Here is a 20,768-nt window from a genome sequence, read left to right as displayed (position 1 = left end):
ACATGGCATGGCACGATGGGCACAGGCCAGGCTCCAAGGGGCACAGGGGCTCCCAGCAAAACGGCCAGATCTGGGACCTGTGGGTGTCCCTGCCCATGTGTCTCCTTGGCCAAGCCCTGCACCGGTGGCTGCTTTCAGAGGGTTCCAGGGGTCTGTGGACATGCAGCAGCTCAACCAGAGGGACAGATTCCTCTGGGAGGTTTCTCAGAGATGTTCTCTGGTCCTGGGCCAGCTCCTGGTTGGGACTGTCACCATGTCTCTCACACAGGGGACAGAGTCACTTCACTGTTGAAAGGACCCTCCTGAGCCCACACTGGGCAGGGGTGTCACAGGAGCTCCTCGTGCCCAGGGCAGGGCTGGGGCAGCCATGATGGCCTGGCCATGTCAGGCACTGACCAGGGACAGCTTGTCATGCCAGTGGCCCAGTGTGGGGTTTATTAGGAAAGAGAAGGTCCTGCCCAAACGTTGTTGGTGTCTGGGACTGGCCCTGGCAGAGTGAGGCAGAGGAGGAGGCCAGGGGTGCCCATCCCTGTGCCCACCCACTGTGGGCTTGCCTTGCCCCACACATTCCTTACACACCCTGTGGCATTGGTCACCACGTGCCATCGCCACCATCATCATCACTGTCATCATCATCATCACCCTCATCACCTCCATAGTCGTCATCATCGTCATTGTCGTTGTAATCATCATCGTCGTCATCTTCATAATCGCCATCCTCATCACCAGTCTCATCCCCATCACCGTGCTCATTTTTATCATCATCATCATCATCATCATCATCATCATCGTCGTCTCTGTCATCATCCTCCCCACTGTCACCATGGTCAGACTCCGGCTTCTCTCCCGCCTCAGGCTTCCCCTCACTCTCCGGCTTCTCCTCCAGCGCAGGTTTCTCCCCACCCTCCGGCTTCTCCCCGCCCTCTGGTTTCCCTGCAGCCTCCGGTTTCTCCCCAGTGCCTGGTTTCCCTCCAGTCTCTGGTTTCCCTCCAGTTTCTGGCTTTGCTGTAACCTCTGGCTTTTCCATAGTCTCAGTCTTCCCTCCGCATGCTGGTACTTCCCCCAGACTGGGTTTCTTCCCAGTGTCCAGCTTCCCAGGCAGTGTGGGCTTGTTCCCTGACGCGGGCTTCCCCACAGCCAGCGGTTTCTTCCCTGACGCGGGTGCCGCAGCAGCCACCGGCCCAGCCGCGGGCAGCCGCTGCTCGTTACACGCTCGCCCCGCGCTCGGCTCCCGCGGACACGGCTCCGCGCCGGGCGCTGCCGCAGGCAAAGGGCTCCGTCCCGGCTGGGCGCTTCCAGGCTGCCCTGGCTGCGGGTGTCTGGCAGGGACCGCTCCGGGGAGCCCTGGAAGGGAGAACAAACACAGCATCAGCCCCGCTGTGCCGTCAGCCCCGAGCCGCCCTCCCACCCGCAGCCCCAGCCACGGCTCCCACTCCCTGCTCCCACCCGACAACATCCCGCGCCACCGCACAGGGCTCCCGGACGGGTAAAACCCACAGCGATGGCTCAGGGGCTCAGACCTGGCGCTTTGACGCTGAGCCGGGACGCTGAGCGCAGGATGTGCCCCGAGTGGGCGGCAGCCGGGTTTGCCGTGCTGTTGCACGGCTGCCTTCTGCCCGTTCTCCCGGCACCTCTGCACCGGGGCAGCACCCGCTCGTGGCTGCGGGAAGAGACGGCACCGTGCTGCGCTGCAGCCCAGCCCGACACCCGCGGCGAGCCCCGCGGCGAGCCCTGCAGCGCCCGGACTCATCCCCAGCCCGCTGCCTGCAGCTTCCCCAACCCGGGCAGGAAGCAGCACCAGCAGCTGCCAGGAAGCAGCGGCCCCCTCGTCTGCTCCTGCAGCTCCCCAGATCCCGGCAGACAGACACCAGGCACTGCGGGTGCAGAGCTGGAGGAGCTGGGACACAACTTGGAGAGGAAACAAGACAATGTTTGTGGTGAATGTGCGATTGCAGCAACCCTCAACAAAGCAAACACAGATACAGCCCGTGCTATTTAACCAGGGCATAAACACTCTGATAAGCATATTTAGGAGGTCAGTCTCTGTGCTCTCCTGTGGAGACAATCTCACTCGGCAGCAGAGCAGCACAGCACACAGCTCCCACAGACAATGGTGGCCCCTTGACGTTGCTCCGAGATAGAACAGGACCAACACATCGGCCATGGAGGCACCAGCACCACTGGCAAAAGGTGGATTATACTGTGAGGCTTAAAACCAGCGGGTAAACTGAGACAGGGAGAAACTCGAGTCTGTAGAGCAGAGTGTTTGGGAAGTGATGACACTTCTGCTGACACATTTTCATCAGTGTGTGATGGCCACAGCATCGTGTTACAGGGTAACAGCAATCGTAGCTCCTGCTGCACAAGAGCTGCTGCTGCCTCCCAGTCTGAGCTTTAGGACACAGCAGCCTGGCTGGCAGCACCTTCAGGAGCAGCTTTAGGACACAGCAGCCTGGCTGGCAGCACCTGCAGGAGCAGCTTTAGGACACAGCAGCCTGGCTGGCAGCACCTGCACTCCCAGAGGAGGGGATCTGCAAAACTGTAACCACTGCACTCAAACCCACTTCATCGCTCCTGCAAAAGAAATGCCATCTTCACCTCTTTGCAAAAGCAGGAGAAATATTCTTCTTTGAGAATTCTCCTTCTCCCAGAGCTGCACCTTCCCAGGGGATCTGCTGCTTGCTCAACCAGAAGGGACCATCCTCCAGTCCCACCTGCCTCGGTCCCTTCTGCAGCACCCCCGTGCTCTGGCCAGGCTCAGGCTTCCACTGATCCCTGCCTCAGTCACTGGTTTGACTGACAAGCCTCCTCCCCAGCATCCCTGAGGGCTGTACCACTGGTACCTCCATCCCTGGAAGCAGTTTTGCTGAACTCAAAGATTATAAAAGTTTATCAAGGGCTAAACCCCACGAGGGTTCCAGCTCTTCACTGAAAGCTCTCCTAAATACAAGGAGTAAGTCAGACATTTAAACAGACATCACTGCACATCACCATCCCCACTGATCCACTTGAAGATGCCCCTGCTTGTTGCAGGAGGGTTGGACTAGATGACCTGCACAAGTCCCAACCCAAACTATTCTATGAGTCTATGAAAACATAGAAACTGCTGTTAACATGAGAGGCCGTGTGCTTCCAGCCTGTCTGTACTTGCCTGCAGTGGGTGCTGCCTGCAGCTCTGTGCACAGGACGAGGAGCCCCAGCAGGAAGATGCCTCTTGCTGTCATGCTGCTGGAGCCAGTGGACAGGGCTCAGCTGGGCAGCAATTTAAAGTTCCTCTCAGGCAGCCAGGTCCAGAAATGGGAGGAAACTGCTCACAGGTGACTTGTAAGAACCTCCCACGTTTTCCTGTATTTCTCCTTTCTATAGAGCAACTGCTTTTCTCCACCCACAACCATGGCAGGAGCAGGATACTGAGTTGCTGGAGGGAGGACAGGACAGGGAGGAGGGAAGGGGAAACTCTGCGTGGAGATGGATTCATCACTGCTGGTCTCAGCAGGAGTTCCCACCACCTCTCTGAAGGCTGAGGCTGACCCCCCCATCACTGCCACCCTGCAGTACCCAGGCACAAACCTTCCTTCCCTACTTATTTCTTCCTGAATTATACTCAAACCAAAGTGCAATCAACATCACGGGAGAGCTTCAGGCCTAGCCTGGCCAGGACACACCAGCACTGGCCAGGACACACCAGCACCAGGCAGGAGGGGGTCGGACTGGCTGCCTGAGAAGATAAAGCTTAAATCTGCAACTGCAGGGCCAGTGAAATTAACTGGGTGAACCTCGACATTAATTCTGCAATTCTAAGCAACTTGCCACTTGACAGCAACACTGAAAGGGCAAAGTTCCTGCACAAAGAGCTTTTCCACCAAAGCCACACAGAAGCGCTGCAGGGGCAGCACAAGGGCCACGACTCAGGAGCAGGAAGGTGCCCACCCTGTGTGGGAAGGGAGCCCGTTGCAGGAAGTACACTTTAAGTGTAGGTTTAGTCTTCTTCTCGTGGCTGTGACTCAATTCAGATGCAATTTCCACGCGAGCTGCTGCTGTGTGTTGAAGATCCCGTGTTCCACACCTCGCAGCTCTGCGGCTCAACCCGACGGCCCGGTGCTTATCACACGTTGCTGTCTCTGTTAATCACCGCGAACGGGACACCCCACGGGCAGCCTGGGCCGTCCTGCTGCTGTTGGCAGCACCAACTCCCTTCCACGCACATGGGAAACCATCTGGAACAACTTGAAGGACTGCAGGGCTCCTTCTGAGCCCGGGGGTGCTGCAGTGGAGAGCTCTGCCTCTGCCCTTCTGCCTCTGCCCCTTGTCCCTCTGCCCCTCTACCTGCCCTCTGCAGCACACACACAGTACTGAGCCCTCTCTCCCTCAGCTTCTTCAGGTTGAACATGACCATTCTTTTCACCTTTCCCCACGGGTTTCTGCAGCCAGAGCTATTTTTCCTCGCCTCTGGACAATGTCCAATTTTTGTTGCAAACAATTTGGAACAGGCACAACAAGCATGTGAAAAGCCCAGGGCTGATCATAATGAAGTTATGGCAACACTGTTGGCCACTCGATTGGCCCCACATCCGTGGGTCAGGTTTGTGTGACAGCCCAACTTCACCCTGGGCTGACGCAGCCCTGGCCACAGAGGCAGGAAAGGGACAGGGGCAGGAGCCTCTCGCAGCACGCAAGCCCGTGAGTCACCCTGTGTCTTCCAGCTCTGGTCTCTGGCTACTGCTGGGCTGATGACGACAGCAGAACAACCCCACGGGTGGCACTGGGGGGATGCAGCAATGGGCTGCAGTGACAGACACCACGAGACACCAACGGATCCTCTTCTGTAGGCACCAGCGAAACAACAAATGGTGTTAGTGTCAAACAGTTATCAGTGTTAAATTGTTATCCACATGACCCAACCAAAAAGCTTCCTCTTGACCACAACCCGGGGTAACATGATGCAGAGGTTGAGGGATGGCTCGTTGTGACCGTTCTGCACAGGTTTGAGCATTTCCTCAGACAAACAGAGGCTACAGAAAGATGAGACACAGCTCAGGGCTGTGGGATCGGCTCAGGGCTGTGGGATCAGCTCAGAGCTGTGGGATCGGCTCAGGGCTGTGGGATCGGCTCAGGGCTGTGGGACGGGCTCAGGGCTGTGGGATCGGCTCAGGGCTGTGGGACGGGCTCAGGGCTGTGGGATCGGCTCAGCGCTGTGGGATCGGCTCAGGGCTGTGGGACGGGCTCAGGGCTGTGGGATCGGCTCAGGGCTGTGGGACGGGCTCAGGGCTGTGGGATCGGCTCAGCGCTGTGGGACGGGCTCAGGGCTGTGGGATCGGCTCAGCGCTGTGGGACGGGCTCAGGGCTGTGGGATCGGCTCAGCGCTGTGGGATCGGCTCAGGGCTGTGGGACGGGCTCAGGGCTGTGGGATCGGCTCAGGGCTGTGGGATCGGCTCAGCGCTGTGGGATCGGCTCAGGGCTGTGGGACGGGCTCAGGGCTGTGGGATCGGCTCAGCGCTGTGGGATCGGCTCAGGGCTGTGGGACGGGCTCAGGGCTGTGGGATCGGCTCAGCGCTGTGGGATCGGCTCAGGGCTGTGGGACGGGCTCAGGGCTGTGGGATCGGCTCAGGGCTGTGGGACGGGCTCAGGGCTGTGGGACGGGCTCAGGGCTGTGGGATCGGCTCAGGGCTGTGGGATCGGCTCAGCGCTGTGGGATCGGCTCAGGGCTGTGGGACGGGCTCAGGGCTGTGGGACGGGCTCAGGGCTGTGGGACGGGCTCAGGGCTGTGGGATCGGCTCAGGGCTGTGGGACGGGCTCAGGGCTGTGGGACGGGCTCAGGGCTGTGGGATCGGCTCAGGGCTGTGGGACGGGCTCAGGGCTGTGGGATCGGCTCAGGGCTGTGGGATCGGCTCAGCGCTGTGGGATCGGCTCAGGGCTGTGGGATCGGCTCAGCGCTGTGGGATCGGCTCAGGGCTGTGGGACGGGCTCAGGGCTGTGGGATCGGCTCAGGGCTGTAGGATCGGCTCAGCGCTGTGGGATCGGCTCAGGGCTGTGGGATCGGCTCAGCGCTGTGGGATCGGCTCAGGGCTGTGGGACGGGCTCAGGGCTGTGGGATCGGCTCAGGGCTGTGGGACGCGCCCAGGGCCGCCCGGTCCCGCTCCCGCCGTTGCCATGGCAGCGCGTCGCTTCCGGCGCGAGCCGTGACGCGGGGCGCGGCGCTTCCGCTGCGGCGCGAGCGGGGCCGCCATGGGCGCTGCCCGCGATGCCGAGCAGCAGCCGGGGCCGCCGGGCGAGGAGGGGCCGGGCGCCGCCGAGGAGCAGCTGGTGAGCACGGTGAGAGCGGGCCGGGGCCGGGGCCGGGGCCGGGGCCGGGCGGGCAGCGGCTGACGCGTGTGTCCCGCAGAACCCCTGGAACATCATGATCAAGCACCGGCAGGTGCAGCGGCGCGGCCGGCGCTCACAGATGACTACCAGGTACGGGCGGGGAGCGGCGGGTCTGGGCACCGCGGCGGAGCTGGGAGGACCGGGCTCAGATCCTGGGAATGGGGCGTCCCTCTGCCCCCGCCTGATTCTCCACCCTCAGCTTCACGGACCCGGCCGTGTCCATGGACCTGCTGCGAGCTGTGCTGCAGCCCAGCATCAACGAGGAGATCCGGGCTGTGTTCAACAAGTACATGAAGGTGAGAGGTGCGGGGACAGACCCCACCACCCGCTCCTGTTGCGGGCAGTGTGGGGAGGGCTCAGCTCCCGCGTGCCACACGGGGCTGCTGTGCCTGTCCTGTGGCCGCTTGTGCATGGCAGCAGAGCCCACGAGCTGGCCTCAACCCTGCCCGACTGCTTGGGCTTCAACCCTCTCCTGCTGTCTCCCCTACAGTTCTTCCAGAAGGCAGCAGTCAATGTGCGTGATAACGTCGGGGAGGAGGTGGACCCAGAGCACCTCATCCAGGAGACGTGTCGGAGCTGCCTGGAGCAGGTGGGTGCTGGCGAGGGGCTCTGCGCCCTCAGCACAGCCCAGCACTTGGCTGCTGCTGCATCTCACCACTCTGGAAGCCCCGTGGAAGCCCAGCAGAGCTGTTACAGGGCTTCCAGGCAGACACACACAAGGGAGGGGCTGCTGGCAGGTCCCTCTGCACCTGGAATCGAGTAATGCTTTTCTCCGTGCAGGCCAAGCTGCTGTTCTCTGATGGCAAAAAGGTTGTTCCCAGGTTGCCCCATGAGCAGGCAGCACCAAAGGTAAAGGTTGTCATTGTTCCTAGAGTCTTAAACGACTTGTGAGAGCTGGGAGAAGGAGAAGGGTTGGAATTGCTTTGCACTCTGCCTCTTCTTGTCTGTCACTGCACCACTGAGGAGGCTGAGCTGGGGAGGAGGGAGCAGTGCCCACAGGGCAGGGACAGTCCCAGGCACGGTTGCTGCTCATTGCAGCTTGGGGCTTCTCGGTGGGATGGGTCGGGGTCAGCGTTTCCCTGCAAAGGGGAGAGGCCAGATGGCTGCGAGGGTCCCGCTGGCCTGTGTGGGGAGGAGGCCCCTGCTCACCCCACTGCCACTGCTTTTCCAGCGGCCCCGGCAGGTGGATGAGGAGCTGAACCGTCGAGGGAGCCCCGTTCCCAAAAAGGTAGGAGGGTTTTCTGCACAAGGGATCTTTTGTGCCAGGAAGCCTGCTCCTTGCTCCTGGCTGGTCCTACAGTGTGCAGGGGCACAGGCAGCTCTGGGGAGACTCAGAGGTGCTCAGTCTCGTGCCAGCCAGCGTTTCTGCTCGTGACAAAAGCAGCAGCTTCCCTGGCAGGGAGAGGGTGGGTGAGAGGGTGCTCTCAGCCTGTGCAGCTGAGTCACTGGAGGACTTCTTCCCTGCAGAGAAAGGGGCGGCCACCAGGACAGAGCCTGTTGAATGATCGTGGGGTCTCAGGCTTGTCTGGGTGAGTGTGAGTCCTGAGCCTAGAGCTAGTTGTGGGCACAGGGAGAATGAGGCTACCCCAATGGGGGAGCACAGAACCCCTGCGGTCTCCTTCCCCTCCTGCTGAAAGGGGAGATGCAGGGGAGTGACAAAGCGTGGGCAGGAGGGTTTGAGGTTGAGGTGGGAATGATGTGGAAGGGGCTGAGGCTCAGTCCTGACTGCTGGTGCTGCAGGGACACATTCTTATTGCATTTTCCTTCCCCTCAGGTGGAAGCTCAAAGTCTCTGAACCTGTGAGAAGGGATGGACCAAAGGTATTGTCTGTCTGACACTGTTGGGCTCGTCCTCTCCTCCCCTCCCCTTTGCTCCCACCAGCAGAGTCCTACTGCTGCAGGCACAGAGGACAGTGCTGAGTTACGCTCTGCCCTGGAGGGCCCCTGCAGTGCAGGAGGGCAGCAAGAGGAGGAGCAAGGTGCCAGGAAGCCTTTGCTTGTCTCCTGCAGGCACTGTAGCCTGTAGCTCTGTGGTGTGCCACTGTTGGGAGACCTAGGGAGACCAGGAGTAGCCATGAAGATACCACAAGTGTTTCCCACAAGGGATGCTGCTCAGATCAGCCCCAAGGGAATGGAACTTCCCTCCTCTGTGGAAGTCCTGAGGCCTGGGGCTCCCAGGCTGTGGGGGATCTGAGGTTCCCCACCACAGCACTGAGGCTCATACAGTGTGGGCCAGCACCAGCTTCATTTCTAATGTTGCCCCTTTTCCAATTGCTCTGTAGTGGGATCCATCCCGACTGACTGAAACCACAACCTTTGTGCTGGGATCTCGAGCAAACAAGTAAGGAACGGCCCTGTCTGTGGAGGGTGCTGACACCCAGGCATGAGCCCATAAGACTCCTCTGGTCACTTCGCTTCTCTGCCTGGAAAGCAGTAGGAAGGGCTCGGGGAGGAGAGGAGGTGTCCCTGTACCACCACAGCCTCCCTCCACACAGCTGTAACACCCCCTTGTGTTCCCTTTTCAGAGCTCTCGGGATGGGAGGAACAAGAGGGCGACTCTACATCAAGCATCCCCATCTCTTTAAGGTCAGATGCCACAGCAGGACGCTTCGCCCTTCGGGGTTTGCTCAGAAATGGTTTCTGATGGGTCGGGAGCCTATGCTTCAGGAGGCTTTTCCTCCTCCCTCCTCATTTGTGATCTATGTTGGAGCACACAGATGGTTTGGCTAGCACACTGGAAGAGGAGCTGATGGCTTAACACAGCCTCCCAGGCAGTGGGATTGCCCAGAGCCAGGGCCTGAGCTCAGAGTGGAGGAGCAGAGCCCGGCAGCCCCCGCTGGGAGCAGGCACAGCGGCCTGGCCAGGCCTGGCAGGAGGGTGGTCAGAGCCGAGGGTCTAGTGCCTGTGTTCAGACAGGTCCTCGCTGCTTTATTGCAGTACGCAGCCGACCCACAGGATAAGCACTGGCTGGCAGAGCAGCAGCACATGAGGGCCACTGGGGGCAAGATGGTGAGTACGGCCGGGCTGGCGGCTCCTGCAGCCCACGGCAGGGCCAGGACGGGCGAGCAGCAGCGAGCCAGGGCAGGGGCAGCTGGCAGCAGCCAGGCAGGGAGGCAGAGGCGCTGCTGAGCTCCAGCCGCTGCCCCTCGGGGTTCAGGAGCGGTGGCTCTGCGCTGGCTGGGGATGGGGGACGCAGGTGCTGGAGCCCCAAGTGTCCCCACCTTGTGCCACAGGCCTACCTGCTCATCGAAGAGGACATCCGGGATTTGGCTGCCAGTGACGATTACAGGTGAGGACAGCAGCAGCAGTGCTGTGTATGCCACGGGGCCTGAGGCTGCTGCTCTGGGGGTCTCTGCCACTCCCCTCCTTGCTGCTCTGCTGCTGGGGGTCCTGTGCTGGAGGGGCTCTGCTCTGTGCCTGTAGGGGGACTCAGTGCCAAGGGGTTGGAGGCCAAGTGCTGGTGGGGAGTTGGTGCCAGCAGTTGGTCCATGGTGAAGGCCAGGAGTCTGGTCTGGCCAGAGCATCTCCCACATGCATGAGGGAAGGGTCAGAACTGAGTGCAAGGTGCCAGGGTTCCCTCTGAGAAAGGGCACTGGGCCGAGTTTGGGATGGCTACTGGGAGCAGATGAGGGCAGGGTGAGCAATGGGAGCAGTGTCGGGGGCTGCCAGGCCCAGTGCCAGCCCCTGTCTGAAGGCCCTGGCGCCCGGCAGAGGCGGGGAGGGGGCGGGGACGGACCTGATTGAGCCCCGCAGCGGGAAGGACCTGGTTGAAGGGCCCGAAGGCGGGAGTTGGGGGCGGGTCTGGGGCGGGGGCAGAGCTGATGGAATCCCGCCGGGACTCGGGATGCCAGACCGCGGGACCACTTCAGACACAGGATGGGCGCTGGCATGGAGCAGGGAGGAACGAGGTTGAGTGGTGGCCGTGGCAGCGCGGGGTTAGCGCTGGGTTCGGGGAGCTTCAGGATCTCTGCCGGGCTGAGCAGTTCTGGGATTCTGGGTGTCGTTCCTGCCGGGAGTTCGTGGGCAGTGTCAGAAACCGGTGTGTCCCCGCTGCACTCGCCAGAGACTCCGTGGACCTGCGGCTGGAGGAGCTGAAGCCCTTTGTCCCGCCGGCCTGGATGACAGAAAAGATGCAGAAGCACATGGAGACGCTTCGCCGCGGGGGGGACGCGCCGCCCCCCGAGGGCCCCCCCGAGGCCTGATGAGCCCCTCATACCCCCAATAAAGTCTCTTCGCAGCCGCCTTGGCCGCGTCCGGAGAGCGGGAAGCGGGGCCGGGGTGCGTCGGGCGCCTGAGGGGCTGCGGCCCCGGGCAGCGGCTCGGACCCACCGACCGGCCATTGGTCGGCTCGGACGGAGCCGCGCGCCGATTGGCGGAGGCGCCGCGCCTCATCGGCAGCCCCGCGCTGATTGGCGGAGACGCCGCGCCTCAGCGACAGCCCCGCGCTGATTGGCGGAGACGCCGCGCCTCAGCGGCAGCCCCGCGCTGATTGGCGGAGACACCGCGCCTCAGCGACAGCCCCGCGCTGATTGGCGGAGACGCCGCGCCTCAGCGACAGCCCCGCGCGGCACGGCGCGAACCGGCCGGGACCCCGGAGACGCCGACAGCGCAGCAGCGGCTGCAGCGGCGCATGGGCCGAGCGCGGCCGCGGCGGGAGGGAGGAGGGAGGGAGCGAGCCGAGCCCCGTCGGCGCCGCCCAGGATCACAGTGAGAAATAGGGCTGGAAGCAGCTGAGGATGATTAGCGGAGCAGTTGTTGGGAGAGCGAGGACTGGGAGCAGTCCCGGGTATGGCCGAGCCCGGCGCCATCCCCTGGCCGCCGGGGCTGAAGGCGGCGGCGCCGGACCTGATTGAAGCCCGAGGCGGAAGTCCCGGGAGGGGAGCAGCAGGATGACGGACCTGATTGAAGCCCGCCGGGGTTCAGGCTGCCAATGCGTTTAAGAGGGACCCCTGGACCACTTCAGGCACAGGGCAGGCACTGGCACAGGGCAGTGAGGGGCAGGGTTTAGTGGTGCCCGTGGCAGCACTGGGTTAACGGCTGGACTCCAGGAGCTTCAAGATCTTTTCCAGCCTCAGTGGGTCTGGGATTCGGGGGCTCCGTGTTGTCAGGGGTTCGGGGGGGCTGTTGGGGTCCCTGTGTCTCACTGCTACCCTCCCAAGGGACTCTGAACCTGCCGCTGTAGATGAAGCCCCTTGTCCCACTGGCCTGGATGATGGAGAGGTTGCAGAAGCACATGGACACGCTTCTCTGGTCCCGAGTCCAGAGACTCCCCAGACCCCGAATAAAGTCTCTTTGCAGCTGCCTGTGCTGTCTCCTGAGAAGGAACCTGAGTCGGGGTGTATCTTCAGCCTCTCAAGGGTGTTTCCACAGGAGACGCTATTTCAGATCAGCCCCGAGGGAACAGAACTCCCCTCCTCTGTGGAAGTCCTGAAGCGTGGGCCAACCCCCAGCTTCTTCCTTCTAGACTGGGGGCGGGGTGGGGGGAAGGCCCTGCCCCAGCCCCCAGCGGGAGGGCGGACCTGATTGAAGCCAGGAGCTGGGGCCGGGCTCGTGGCCGCCGCCTCCGCGGCGAGCGGCGATTGGTCGGCTCGAACTGAGCCGCGCGCTGATTGGCGGAGGCGCCGCACGTTCAAACATTCAAACGCGGCGCGGGGGGGGCGCAACCGTCCGTCCCCTGCGGCAGCCGCGGCCGGAGCCCAGCGGCCGGCAACCAGCGAGCCCCCGCGGGGCCGCGTCCGTGTCCCTGAGCCGCTGGGCAGCTGCGAGCGCGTCACCCGCCGCCCCCGGGACCGCCATGGCCTCGCAGAACACCGACCCCGCCGCCGTGCCCAGCGCAGCCGCCCGCAAAGGGGCCGAGGCCGGCGCTACCGTTGCTCGCGGCGCGGTGGGGAAGAGGTGAGCTAGGGGCCGGGCGCTGCCTCGGGCGGTTGCTCCGGCGGCCCCGGCCGAACCCGTAACGCCTTCTTCTCTTGCAGGCTGCAGCAGGAGCTGATGGCGCTCATGGTGAGTGTGCTCTCTGGGCTGGGCTGGGGCTCGGGAGGTTGTCTTCTTGGCTCTGGCTGGGCGGCAGTTCCGGGGCTGTGCTGGGGTTGTTTCGAGCGCCCTGTCGCACTGTCCCTGCAGATGTCTGGTGACAAAGGCATTTCTGCCTTTCCCGAATCTGATAACCTCTTCAAGTGGATTGGGACTATCGATGGCGCAGCTGGCACGGTGAGCAGCCCAGCCCGGCACGGCGGGTCCCTCGCTCCCCCTTTCACCCCAGCCTGAGTAGGATCTCAGTGCTTCCCTCTCCCCCTGCCCCTTGCTTCTCCTGAGGCTTCTTCCCCAGCCCTAGCTCTCCTTGTCTGCTCTCCCCAGGCCTATGAGGAGCTGAGGTACAAGCTGTCGCTGGAGTTCCCCAGTGGGTACCCCTACACTGCACCCACCGTGCGCTTCCTGACCCCCTGCTACCACCCCAATGTTGACACCCAGGGCAACATCTGTCTCGACATCCTTAAGGACAAGTGGTCAGCCCTGTACGATGTCCGCACTATCCTGCTCTCCATCCAGAGCCTGCTGGCAGGTGGGCTCCGTGGCTGTGTTGCAGTGGGGTGCTGGGGGTGGGAGGTTGGGCTGTCCCTGCAGTGCTGGGTGCCAGGGTGCAGGAATCAGCACACAGCCACTGACCCAGCTCCTTTCTCCAGAGCCAAACATTGAGAGTCCCCTGAATACACACGCTGCAGAGCTCTGGAAAAACCAAACAGGTGAGTGCTGTCACAGGTGTTCTCTTCCCTTCTCTTCCTCTGGAGCAGCCAGTGGCTCTCCCTCCCAGCCCTGCTGCATATCCTGTGGTTGCTCCCCCAGCTGCCTCAGGCCCACTCTCCCCCTCTCTCCTCAGCCTACAAGAAGTATGTGAGGGACACATACTCCAAGCAGGCCAAGAGCCAGGAAACTTGACGCATGCCGCCGCCTCCCCGCGCTGCCTCCCCCCGTGGCTCTGGAGCCTCTGTCCTCTCTGGCTGCTGCCCTCAGCTCTCTGTATTATAGGCTGTCTTAAATTAATTTTGCATTCCGAACTACGGTTAATGTATAAATAAATGCATGTTTATGACTTTTCTTCTGGGGCTTTTGTTGCAGCCTGTCACCCAAATGAGTGCCCAGAGGTCCCTCTCTCTGCCATCCTATCCCTGGGGTCCTGCCACTGGGCTGTGAGTGTGGGCAGGAAGGGAGAGACACCGACACCCATGGGGTAAGAAGGGCTTTATTAGCACTTGAGGTGCTCAGAACTTGTCCTGTTGCTCCTGCAGAACAGGGGCAGCCCCCAGAATCGCCTGCCTGGACAGGGGCTGGGGAGGGTACACGGAGCTCTCTGCCTTTCTCTGTGGTGACTGAGTGGGCACAGGAGCTGCCAGCCCTGCCCTGTCCTCTCCTGCCTTCCAGTCAGAGGACCCTGCAGCAATGTCTGGCACAGGACAGCCTCCAAGCTGTGGGGGCTGCAGTGCTTCCCATCCCCTCTGACTGCGTGGCCTCCACTGTCCACAGTGGGATGTTGGCTCTGCTCTCCATCTCTGACAGTGTGGCCATCACCTGCTCGATCTCCTCCTCCAGGTGTGGGGTGTCTGGGGGCTGCCTGGAACCTCCCCCTCTCCGTCTCCCCCTGTGACTGTGTGGCCCCCAGCTCCCCAGCCCCGTGCACAGTGGGGCTGTGCCACCCCCCTGAGCAGAGAAAAGCTGGCAGAGGTGGTGGGCTCTGCGCAGGTCCTGCAGGAAGAGCTCCAGGGCAGAGAGGTAGAGCACCCAGAGCCGCTCCAGTTCCCGCTGCTCCTCAGGACTCGCCAGTGCCTGCCGCAGCCCCCACAGCAGCTCCTGCTGCAGCCCTGTGGGAGGGGGATGCTGAGACAGAGAATCCCTCCACCAGCCCCAGAGTGAGCACAGAGGTGTCCCGTACCCCCTGCCCAGAGCAGCAGCCCCCTCCTTACCTGTACTGAGCTTCTGTGCCTCCATGCTCCTCCTGCGTCGCTCCTCCCGCAGCCAGGGGCTGTCGGCGCTGCCCCCGAGCTGCAGCACCAGCTGCCGGTGCAGGGCTGTGGCCTTGCAGAGGGCAGCCTGGGCTGCTGCACATGACCCTGCTGCCCCCTGCATGGATCGGGCCTCCCCTCTCCCCTGAACCATTATGCCCTGTGAGAGCAGGGCAGAGTTGGGCCCCTCAGCAGGAGTCTCCGTCCCTCAGGGGAGTTCAGCTGTGCTGTGCTGCACTGCAGCTCTGTGCCACAAGGATGTGACGGGCTCTGAGCCGTGTCCCAGCAGCTGTGTGGGGCTGATCCCACTGTCCCCACATAAGCTGGATGCTCCCTGTCTCCTGCCTGCCCCAGCCCAGACAGTGTGTTCCCCTTGTCCCTTTACAGCCTTCCTCCTCAGCTGGAGCGGCTGTGTGAAGCCTCTGTAAGTGCCCAGAGGAGCAGATCCCTGGGGAGCAGTGATGCAGGGCGGGCTAGTACAGGCTGTCCAGGCACAGAGGCTCCAGCAGTGCCTTGACCCCAAGGAGGGGGCTGCTGCTGCCCCCCCACCTCAGAGCCAAGTCTTCTGTGTCCTTTTGGGGTCTGGGTGTGGGGCCAGGGCCGGTGACTCCCCAGCTCCCCTGCACTCCTTCAGCCCTGCCCCAGAGCAGGCAGCAGCAGCTGCCTCAGGCTCCTGCAGCCTGGCTGCCCACTGGCGTGTGAACCCTCGGCTCCCCATGGAAAGTCTGAGCTCAGCGCTGGCGCCCGCCCAGCAGCCCGTGGGAACCACGGCCTCGCGCTGCCCCGGCATGAGGCACACACAGGCTCATCCCAGGCAGCAGTGCGGGGACACTGAGCCACAGCCCCCTCCCCACACACAGCCAGTGAAGCTCCACACCAGCAGCTCAAGCCTTTTCCCTTTTATTGAGGCTCAGGCTGAGGCCACGTGTGCCGGGGGGGGAGGAAGCTCAGCCGCTGGCGGGGGGCATGAGCAGGGCCTGGGCAGCGGGTGCTGGGCCCTGCAGAGCTGCTGCTCCTGGCGTGGCGTTGGAGCAGGGCTGGGTGCGGCGGCTGGCCTCAGGAATGTCTGGTCCCTTACTGCACACCCTCCATCATCTTCAGGAACTCTGTGAGAGAGCAGCACCCTCAGCCCAGGGCTCTGCCCGGGGTGCGCAGCGCAGGCGCTCGGCCCCGTCGCTCACCGTCAAAGTCGATGCGGCCGTCGTTGTTCTTGTCCGAGTCCTTCATCATGTCCTCGATTTCCTCCTCGGTCACGTGCTCCCCAGTGGCCCTCAGGATCTCGCCCAGCTCCTCAATGTCGATGAACCCATCCGCGTTCCTGCGGGAGGCCGAGGGCAGGACGTGGCCCCGCTTGCCCCAGGGGCAGGATGGGCAGCGGGGGCATCGCCCCCTCACTCACCGGTCGAAGATGCGGAAGCAGTTGGCCAGCTCCTCCTCAGACTTGCCCTTCGCATCCTCTTTCATCTGGCGCACCATCATCACCAGGAACTCCTCGAAGTCGATGGTGCCGCTGCCTGTGGGGAGCGTGTGTGGGTCAGGCTGCCTGCCCCATGCCCACCACCCGCCGCCCCGCCGAGGGCTGCTCACCATCCTCATCCACCTCCTCTATGATGGCATCCAGCTCCTCCTTGGTGGGGTTCTGCCCCAGCATCCTCATCACTGTCCCCAGCTCCTTGGTGCTGATGTCCCCACCACCATCAGCATCAAACATGTCGAAGGCGGCCTTGAACTCTGCAGGGAAGGGGGTCAGGGCCATGGCAGAGCTGGCCATGGAAGACCTCTCCCCTTCACCGGGTCTGGCCCCGCTCCCCACCGGCCCCGCACTCACCAGCAATCATCTCCTCGCTGAGGAAGGCACGAGCTTCAGCCTGTTGGTCGGTCTGCAAGCCAAGGGAGCAGGGTCAGCATGGCCCCCACATCGTGGCTGGCAGCCCCTCGCACCGGGCAGCCCCTGGGTGCAGGGGTGTGGGGAGGGCAGTGCCATGCTGGGGGAGCTGCCAGCCCTGCAGTGTTGTTGCCAGGGAGGGTGGTGGGCTGTGGAGGCCCTGCCAGCCGGGAGTGCTCCAGGGGCTGCAGTCCCTGTGTGCAGCCTTGGCATCCCAGGCACGCAGCGCTATTTTGGGGATCTCCTTGGCTCCCCTTGTAGGGATCAGTGAGTCCACAGGCACCTGTCGGCCCTGATCGAGTTTCTCCCGGAGGCGCAGGCAGGAGCCGGCAGCGCCGCTGTGTCGCATGATCCAGCGCTTGGCTCCCGGCTGCCCCCCAGCACCGCTGCCCCTGCACGGCCCCAAGCTGCAGCCAGGCCAGACGGCGTCTGGGGCACCCACATCCCAGGGCATCCATATCCCGGAGCACCCGTGTCCTGGGGCACCCACGTCCTGGGACACCCACATCCCAGGGCACCCACATCACGGGCAGCCGTGTCCCAGAGCACCTGCACCCCTTGGGCAGCCACACGGCCCCCCTGGGACATGTCCCACAGGGACCCCTCACCAACCCAACCCCTCCCTGCACTCAGCCCCAGGGCTGTCCCCCCAGCTCCCTCCGCAGAGGCACCTCAGCAGCCACATCCGCGGGCGCACGGTGCCGGTGCTGCCAGGGCTGTCGGGTCCCCAGCACATGCACTTGCCAGCAGTGGAGGTCTTACCATTGATGGCATTATCCTGCTCCCCTCCTGGAGGGAGCCACCACCTCGAGCAGCAGAAGACCCCAGAAGCTCCCTGGTGCCCCTGGCACCCCAATTTGTAGTGTCCCCCCCCGCACCGTGTGCCCCCAGCCCCCTGGCCCCGCAGCCTATCAGCTCTGCCGTGGCGATCTGGCCCCGCTCATTGGCAACAGGAGCATTTTACCTAATTTAGCCAAAGCGTTATTGGCCAAGGGCTGGGGATTAAACGTGGGTCTGAAGCTGGGATAGAAATTCAAGCCCGTCGGGGAGGGACACTGGAGTCTTGGCAGGAGGGTGGCTCTTCCCCACCCCCATCCCTCAGCAACACCCCCTGTCCAGGGCAGCTCAGCAAGGAGGGGGTTAAAAATAGCCCCGGAGCCGTCAGCGTCACCCAGAGAATGGGCCAAGGGCTTCCCCCCTGCACAGAGCTGCTGCCCTAGCACCCCTTCCCCTGCCAAACCTGCAGCCTCATCGGGGCAGGTTCCCCACCATGCAGCTTCCCCTCCCTCAGCTCCTAAAGACCCCAGGGGCTGCAGCCTCACTCCCCCCCCCCAGCCCCTCCTTCACTCCCACTTTCTGCTGAGGTGGGCTGAGGCAGAGCACATCACAGCACTGTGACCCTGGTGATGTTGGCCCTGCAGTGGGACCCAGGGTGCAAGGCCTCTGTGGGGTCCAGAGCTGGGACCCCAGTGCCGTCGGCTCCTGAGTCCAGAAAAGGCCCCGTGGGAAATCTGCCCAGGCACTTCCTCGAAGGCTCTATCCTGGCACACTGCAGCCTGTGACAGCCACCTTTGCCAAGGCCTGGCCCGGGCTAGTGGCTTTGGGGATGTGCTGGCCAAGTGGCCCGGTGCGGGTTGCACGAGGGCTCGGGGCTGCAGCGAGAGCAGGCTGACAGACTGTCCCACAGCGTCCCGGACTGGGGACACACAGAAGCTTCCCTGGCTCCTGGTTTTGTCACGACCCCCATTCCCAGGGTGGGCACTGGGGATGGCACCAGCCCAGTGCCCTGCGCGTCCTGCTCTGCAGCAGCCGGGCGGGGAGGGGGCTGCTGGGGCTCCCACGGACCTCCATCAGAGCCCGGGCGCAGGGCAGAGCGATAGCAGCAGCTGAGCTCGATCCTCAGTATTAATAGACATTCCCAAGGAAGCGGTGAGGAGGGAGCGGGCGGGAGCTAAATCCGGGACAGCGGGCGCCGGGGTGCAGCCGGAGCAGGGGGCTCCGGGACGGGGCGGTGGGGCCGGCGGGGGGCCAGGACGGGGCAGTGGGGCGGAGGGGTGCCAGGGCAGCCCGGGGGGTCCGGGACGGAGCTGCAGCGCCGCGGGAGCCGGAGCGGGACGTGGGGTAGCGGGGTGTCGGGGTACCGGGATATGGGGGCACTGGGGTATCATCACCTCGGGACCCCGCAGTGCCAGGCACCGGCAGCGCCGAGCCGAGCCGTGCCGAGCGGTACCAGGCTGTGCCGATCCCGGCCCCGCCGCCGCGATCCGGGTTCCCGACGGAGGCGGAGCCGCGCAGGGAGGATCCCGGGACGAGCAGCGGCGGAGCGGCCATCGCTCGGCACCGCCCGGCTCGGCGCGGCCGGCGCCGGGCCAGCACGGTACGGACCGGGCCGGCACCGCCCGCAGCGGGGCCGCGGGTGCCCCGGGCCAGGGCGGGAGCGGGGCCGCGGGGGGCCGGGGCCGCACCGGGGGGCGGGGGCGTCCCGGCCCGGGCTGTCCCAGGCCAGGCCCGTGCCGCGGCTGCAGGTTGCCCCGGGCCGGGCCGTGGTGGGCAGCCCCGGGTCCGTGCCCGTCCCGCCGTGCCGGGTAACCGCGCCTGACCCCTCCGGGCAGCGGGGCCGCACGGGATGGCCGCCCGCATCCTGCACCGGCTGCGGCACGCGCTGAGCGGCGACAGCGCCCGGGAGCAGCGGGCACACGGCAGCGGCGAGCCCGAGGACTGCCCCGAGAGCTCCGAGCTGGACGACGACACAGAGGGGCTGTCGACGCGCCTCAGCGGCACCTTGAGCTTCACTAGCCACGACGAGGAAGAGGAGGAGGAGGAGGAGGAGGAGGGTGCCGGAGAGGAGCTGGGGGAGTCGCCGCAGACGACGGGCGCGGCAGGGGGCGCAGAGGACAGAGGCAGGTGCTGGGGCCAATGTGCTGGGGGCCAGGGAGGTCCCGCTGCTCGGGGCAGCAGCACCCTGGGGGAACACAAGTGATGGTGGGGGGTGGCAGCCAGGAAATGTGGATTTCGGGGTGCCGGGTGGGCTGACAACCCTCTCCCGCTGCAGAGTGGGGTCCCGCGGCGGAGCGGCCGGGCGGCAGCCTGCTGACCCGGCAGCTGCAGGAGCTGTGGAGGAAGTCGCGGGGCAGCCTGGCACCGCAGCGACTGCTCTTTGAGGTCACCAGCGCCAGCGTGGTCAGCGAGCGCTCCTCCAAGTACGTGGTGAGTGAGCCCGGCGGGGCTGAGCGGGCGCGGGGGCGGGCGCGGGGGCTGCTCCCTCCCGGGACAGGGGTCCCATGGGGCTCGGAGCTTATTTCTGTCTCTTTCCTCGTGCTGCTCGGATGGTGCCGGCGGCTCAGATGAGCCTCAGGTAACTCTCGCTGTTGGGGGCTGCGGCAGCCCGGCCTGGGTGACCCCCCCCGTGTCCCCCACGGCTCTGCTCAGCCCCGCGGGTGCAGCGCACCCACCGCCCCGGCCTGACGCCCAGCTCCCCCGCAGCTCTACACCATCTACCTGATCCGCTCCGGCCGCTTCGACAAGGCCCCGGCCGCCATCACCCGGCGCTACTCGGACTTCGAGCGGCTGAACCGCCGGCTGCGCTGCCGCTTCGGCTGCGACATGGCCGGCGTCGCCTTCCCCAGGAAGAGGCTGCGCCGCAACTTCACCGCCGAGACCATCGCCAAGCGCAGCCGCGCCTTCGAGCAGTTCCTGTCCCACCTGCACTCCATCGCCGAGATTCGCCGCTCACCCGAGTTCCTCGAGTTCTTCTTCCTGCAGGACCTGCGAGCCGCGCAGCGCCTGACCTGCACCGGCATGTACCGCGAGGCCCTGGCCACCTGGGCCAACGCCTACCGGCTGCAGGAGCGCCTGGGGGTGTGCGGCTCTGGCCGCTTCCTGCTGACACTGGCCGGGCTGGCCGTCTGCCACCAGGAGCTGGACCAGCTTGGGGAGGCCCACGACTGCTGTGAGCAGGCGCTGCAGCTGCTGGAGGCGCAGGGCAGCCACCCGCTGCTGGGGCCCTTCCTGCAGGCGCACGTCCACCTGGCTTGGAAGGTGGGCAAGGACAAGCGGCGCTCGGAGGCGCGGCTGCAGGACCTGCGGGAAGCCGGGCCGGCCCTGCAGCAGCAGCCCACGCTGAAGGAGTGCCTGATCAAGGAGCCCCTGGAGTGAGCGGCATGGCAGGGGCACAGAGCGGGCGATGCCGAGGGCAGGATGGGGCAGGGAGGCGGCGCTGGGCGCCCGCGGGCAGCATGGCCCGAGCCTGGCAGCTGCCTCCTATGTGCACTTTCTCTGTGGTTGGTGTCCCACGGGACCGGGTGCTGACGGGTGCTCGCTGCCCACCCCAGTGCTGCTGGGCACCAGCCCCTCTCGCTGGGGGCTCCTGGCGTGGCCGGGACGTTAGCTGGGGACACGCTGGCACTGCATAAGGGAAGGGAAGGGGCTTCTGGCAGGGCCCGGGGCTCTTGCCAGCAGCTTCCCATGAAACTTACAAAGGACTTTATTAAATAAAGTCTTGCCGGGAAGAAGAGTGAGCTGCCT

At 64.4% G+C, this 20,768-nt stretch overlaps 5 protein-coding genes across 6 annotated transcripts; 3 read left to right on the top strand and 2 right to left on the bottom strand.

Moving 5' to 3' along the window:
* The first annotated feature begins 6,199 nt into the window (after window positions 1-6,199).
* On the top strand, window positions 6,200-10,624 carry DNTTIP1 (deoxynucleotidyltransferase terminal interacting protein 1). Of its 2 annotated transcripts, none has more exons than XM_062008989.1 (13): window positions 6,200-6,303; window positions 6,383-6,453; window positions 6,563-6,659; window positions 6,854-6,952; window positions 7,144-7,212; window positions 7,535-7,591; window positions 7,831-7,892; window positions 8,138-8,183; window positions 8,645-8,703; window positions 8,888-8,948; window positions 9,300-9,371; window positions 9,596-9,651; window positions 10,426-10,624. In XM_062008989.1, exons 1-13 carry the CDS (start codon window positions 6,226-6,228, stop codon window positions 10,562-10,564), a joined length of 966 nt encoding a protein of 321 aa, XP_061864973.1. In that variant the 5' UTR covers window positions 6,200-6,225; the 3' UTR covers window positions 10,565-10,624. The 2 variants fall into 2 exon arrangements, with proteins under 2 accessions (XP_061864973.1, XP_061864972.1); XM_062008988.1 differs by having other exon boundaries at window positions 6,200-6,312.
* Window positions 10,625-12,046: 1,422 nt separating this feature from the next.
* Window positions 12,047-13,457, top strand: UBE2C (ubiquitin conjugating enzyme E2 C). The gene is made up of 6 exons (XM_062009127.1): window positions 12,047-12,257; window positions 12,338-12,365; window positions 12,486-12,572; window positions 12,720-12,924; window positions 13,046-13,105; window positions 13,240-13,457. The coding sequence occupies exons 1-6, from the start codon at window positions 12,157-12,159 to the stop codon at window positions 13,296-13,298; spliced, it is 540 nt and encodes a 179-aa protein (XP_061865111.1). The 5' UTR covers window positions 12,047-12,156; the 3' UTR covers window positions 13,299-13,457.
* Window positions 13,458-13,592: 135 nt separating this feature from the next.
* On the bottom strand, window positions 13,593-14,751 carry LOC104556608 (regulator of G-protein signaling 9-binding protein-like). The gene is made up of 2 exons (XM_062009235.1): window positions 14,321-14,751; window positions 13,593-14,218 (listed from the first exon to the last, which is right to left on the bottom strand). The coding sequence occupies exons 1-2, from the start codon at window positions 14,511-14,513 to the stop codon at window positions 13,782-13,784; spliced, it is 630 nt and encodes a 209-aa protein (XP_061865219.1). The 5' UTR covers window positions 14,514-14,751; the 3' UTR covers window positions 13,593-13,781.
* Window positions 14,752-15,279: 528 nt separating this feature from the next.
* TNNC2 (troponin C2, fast skeletal type) lies at window positions 15,280-18,538 on the bottom strand (the record flags this gene model as incomplete). Its single annotated transcript, XM_062009435.1, has 5 exons — window positions 15,280-15,677; window positions 15,759-15,873; window positions 15,947-16,090; window positions 16,188-16,239; window positions 18,416-18,538. Coding segments are annotated over 5 exons (627 nt in total), but the record flags the coding sequence as incomplete, so codon positions are not given.
* A 148-nt stretch (window positions 18,539-18,686) lies between these two features.
* Window positions 18,687-20,757, top strand: SNX21 (sorting nexin family member 21). The gene is made up of 3 exons (XM_062009073.1): window positions 18,687-19,144; window positions 19,297-19,451; window positions 19,728-20,757. The coding sequence occupies exons 1-3, from the start codon at window positions 18,871-18,873 to the stop codon at window positions 20,397-20,399; spliced, it is 1,101 nt and encodes a 366-aa protein (XP_061865057.1). The 5' UTR covers window positions 18,687-18,870; the 3' UTR covers window positions 20,400-20,757.
* Window positions 20,758-20,768: the final 11 nt, after the last annotated feature.

This window comes from Colius striatus, chromosome 16 (assembly GCF_028858725.1).
Source record: "Colius striatus isolate bColStr4 chromosome 16, bColStr4.1.hap1, whole genome shotgun sequence".
Lineage (NCBI taxonomy): Eukaryota > Metazoa > Chordata > Aves > Coliiformes > Coliidae > Colius > Colius striatus.
Note: the sequence above shows the minus strand (reverse complement) of the source record. Positions and strands in the feature narration are given on the sequence as shown.

Excerpts from the sequence above, each read along its gene's own strand:
- DNTTIP1 (XM_062008988.1), top strand. The coding sequence starts at position 6,226 with ATGGGCGCTGCCCGCGATGCCGAGCAGCAGCCGGGGCCGCCGGGCGAG. Across the intron at positions 7,893-8,137 it reads GGGGTCTCAGGCTTGTCTGG|GTGGAAGCTCAAAGTCTCTG; the intron begins GTGAGTGTGAGT and ends CCTTCCCCTCAG. Across the intron at positions 8,704-8,887 it reads CTGGGATCTCGAGCAAACAA|AGCTCTCGGGATGGGAGGAA; the intron begins GTAAGGAACGGC and ends TTCCCTTTTCAG.
- UBE2C (XM_062009127.1), top strand. The coding sequence starts at position 12,157 with ATGGCCTCGCAGAACACCGACCCCGCCGCCGTGCCCAGCGCAGCCGCC. Across the intron at positions 12,258-12,337 it reads CGCGGCGCGGTGGGGAAGAG|GCTGCAGCAGGAGCTGATGG; the intron begins GTGAGCTAGGGG and ends CTTCTCTTGCAG. Across the intron at positions 12,925-13,045 it reads CATCCAGAGCCTGCTGGCAG|AGCCAAACATTGAGAGTCCC; the intron begins GTGGGCTCCGTG and ends TCCTTTCTCCAG.
- LOC104556608 (XM_062009235.1), bottom strand. The coding sequence starts at position 14,513 with ATGGTTCAGGGGAGAGGGGAGGCCCGATCCATGCAGGGGGCAGCAGGG. Across the intron at positions 14,219-14,320 it reads GGCACAGAAGCTCAGTACAG|GGCTGCAGCAGGAGCTGCTG; the intron begins GTAAGGAGGGGG and ends CCCCTCCCACAG.
- SNX21 (XM_062009073.1), top strand. The coding sequence starts at position 18,871 with ATGGCCGCCCGCATCCTGCACCGGCTGCGGCACGCGCTGAGCGGCGAC. Across the intron at positions 19,145-19,296 it reads AGGGGGCGCAGAGGACAGAG|AGTGGGGTCCCGCGGCGGAG; the intron begins GCAGGTGCTGGG and ends CTCCCGCTGCAG. Across the intron at positions 19,452-19,727 it reads AGCGCTCCTCCAAGTACGTG|CTCTACACCATCTACCTGAT; the intron begins GTGAGTGAGCCC and ends GCTCCCCCGCAG.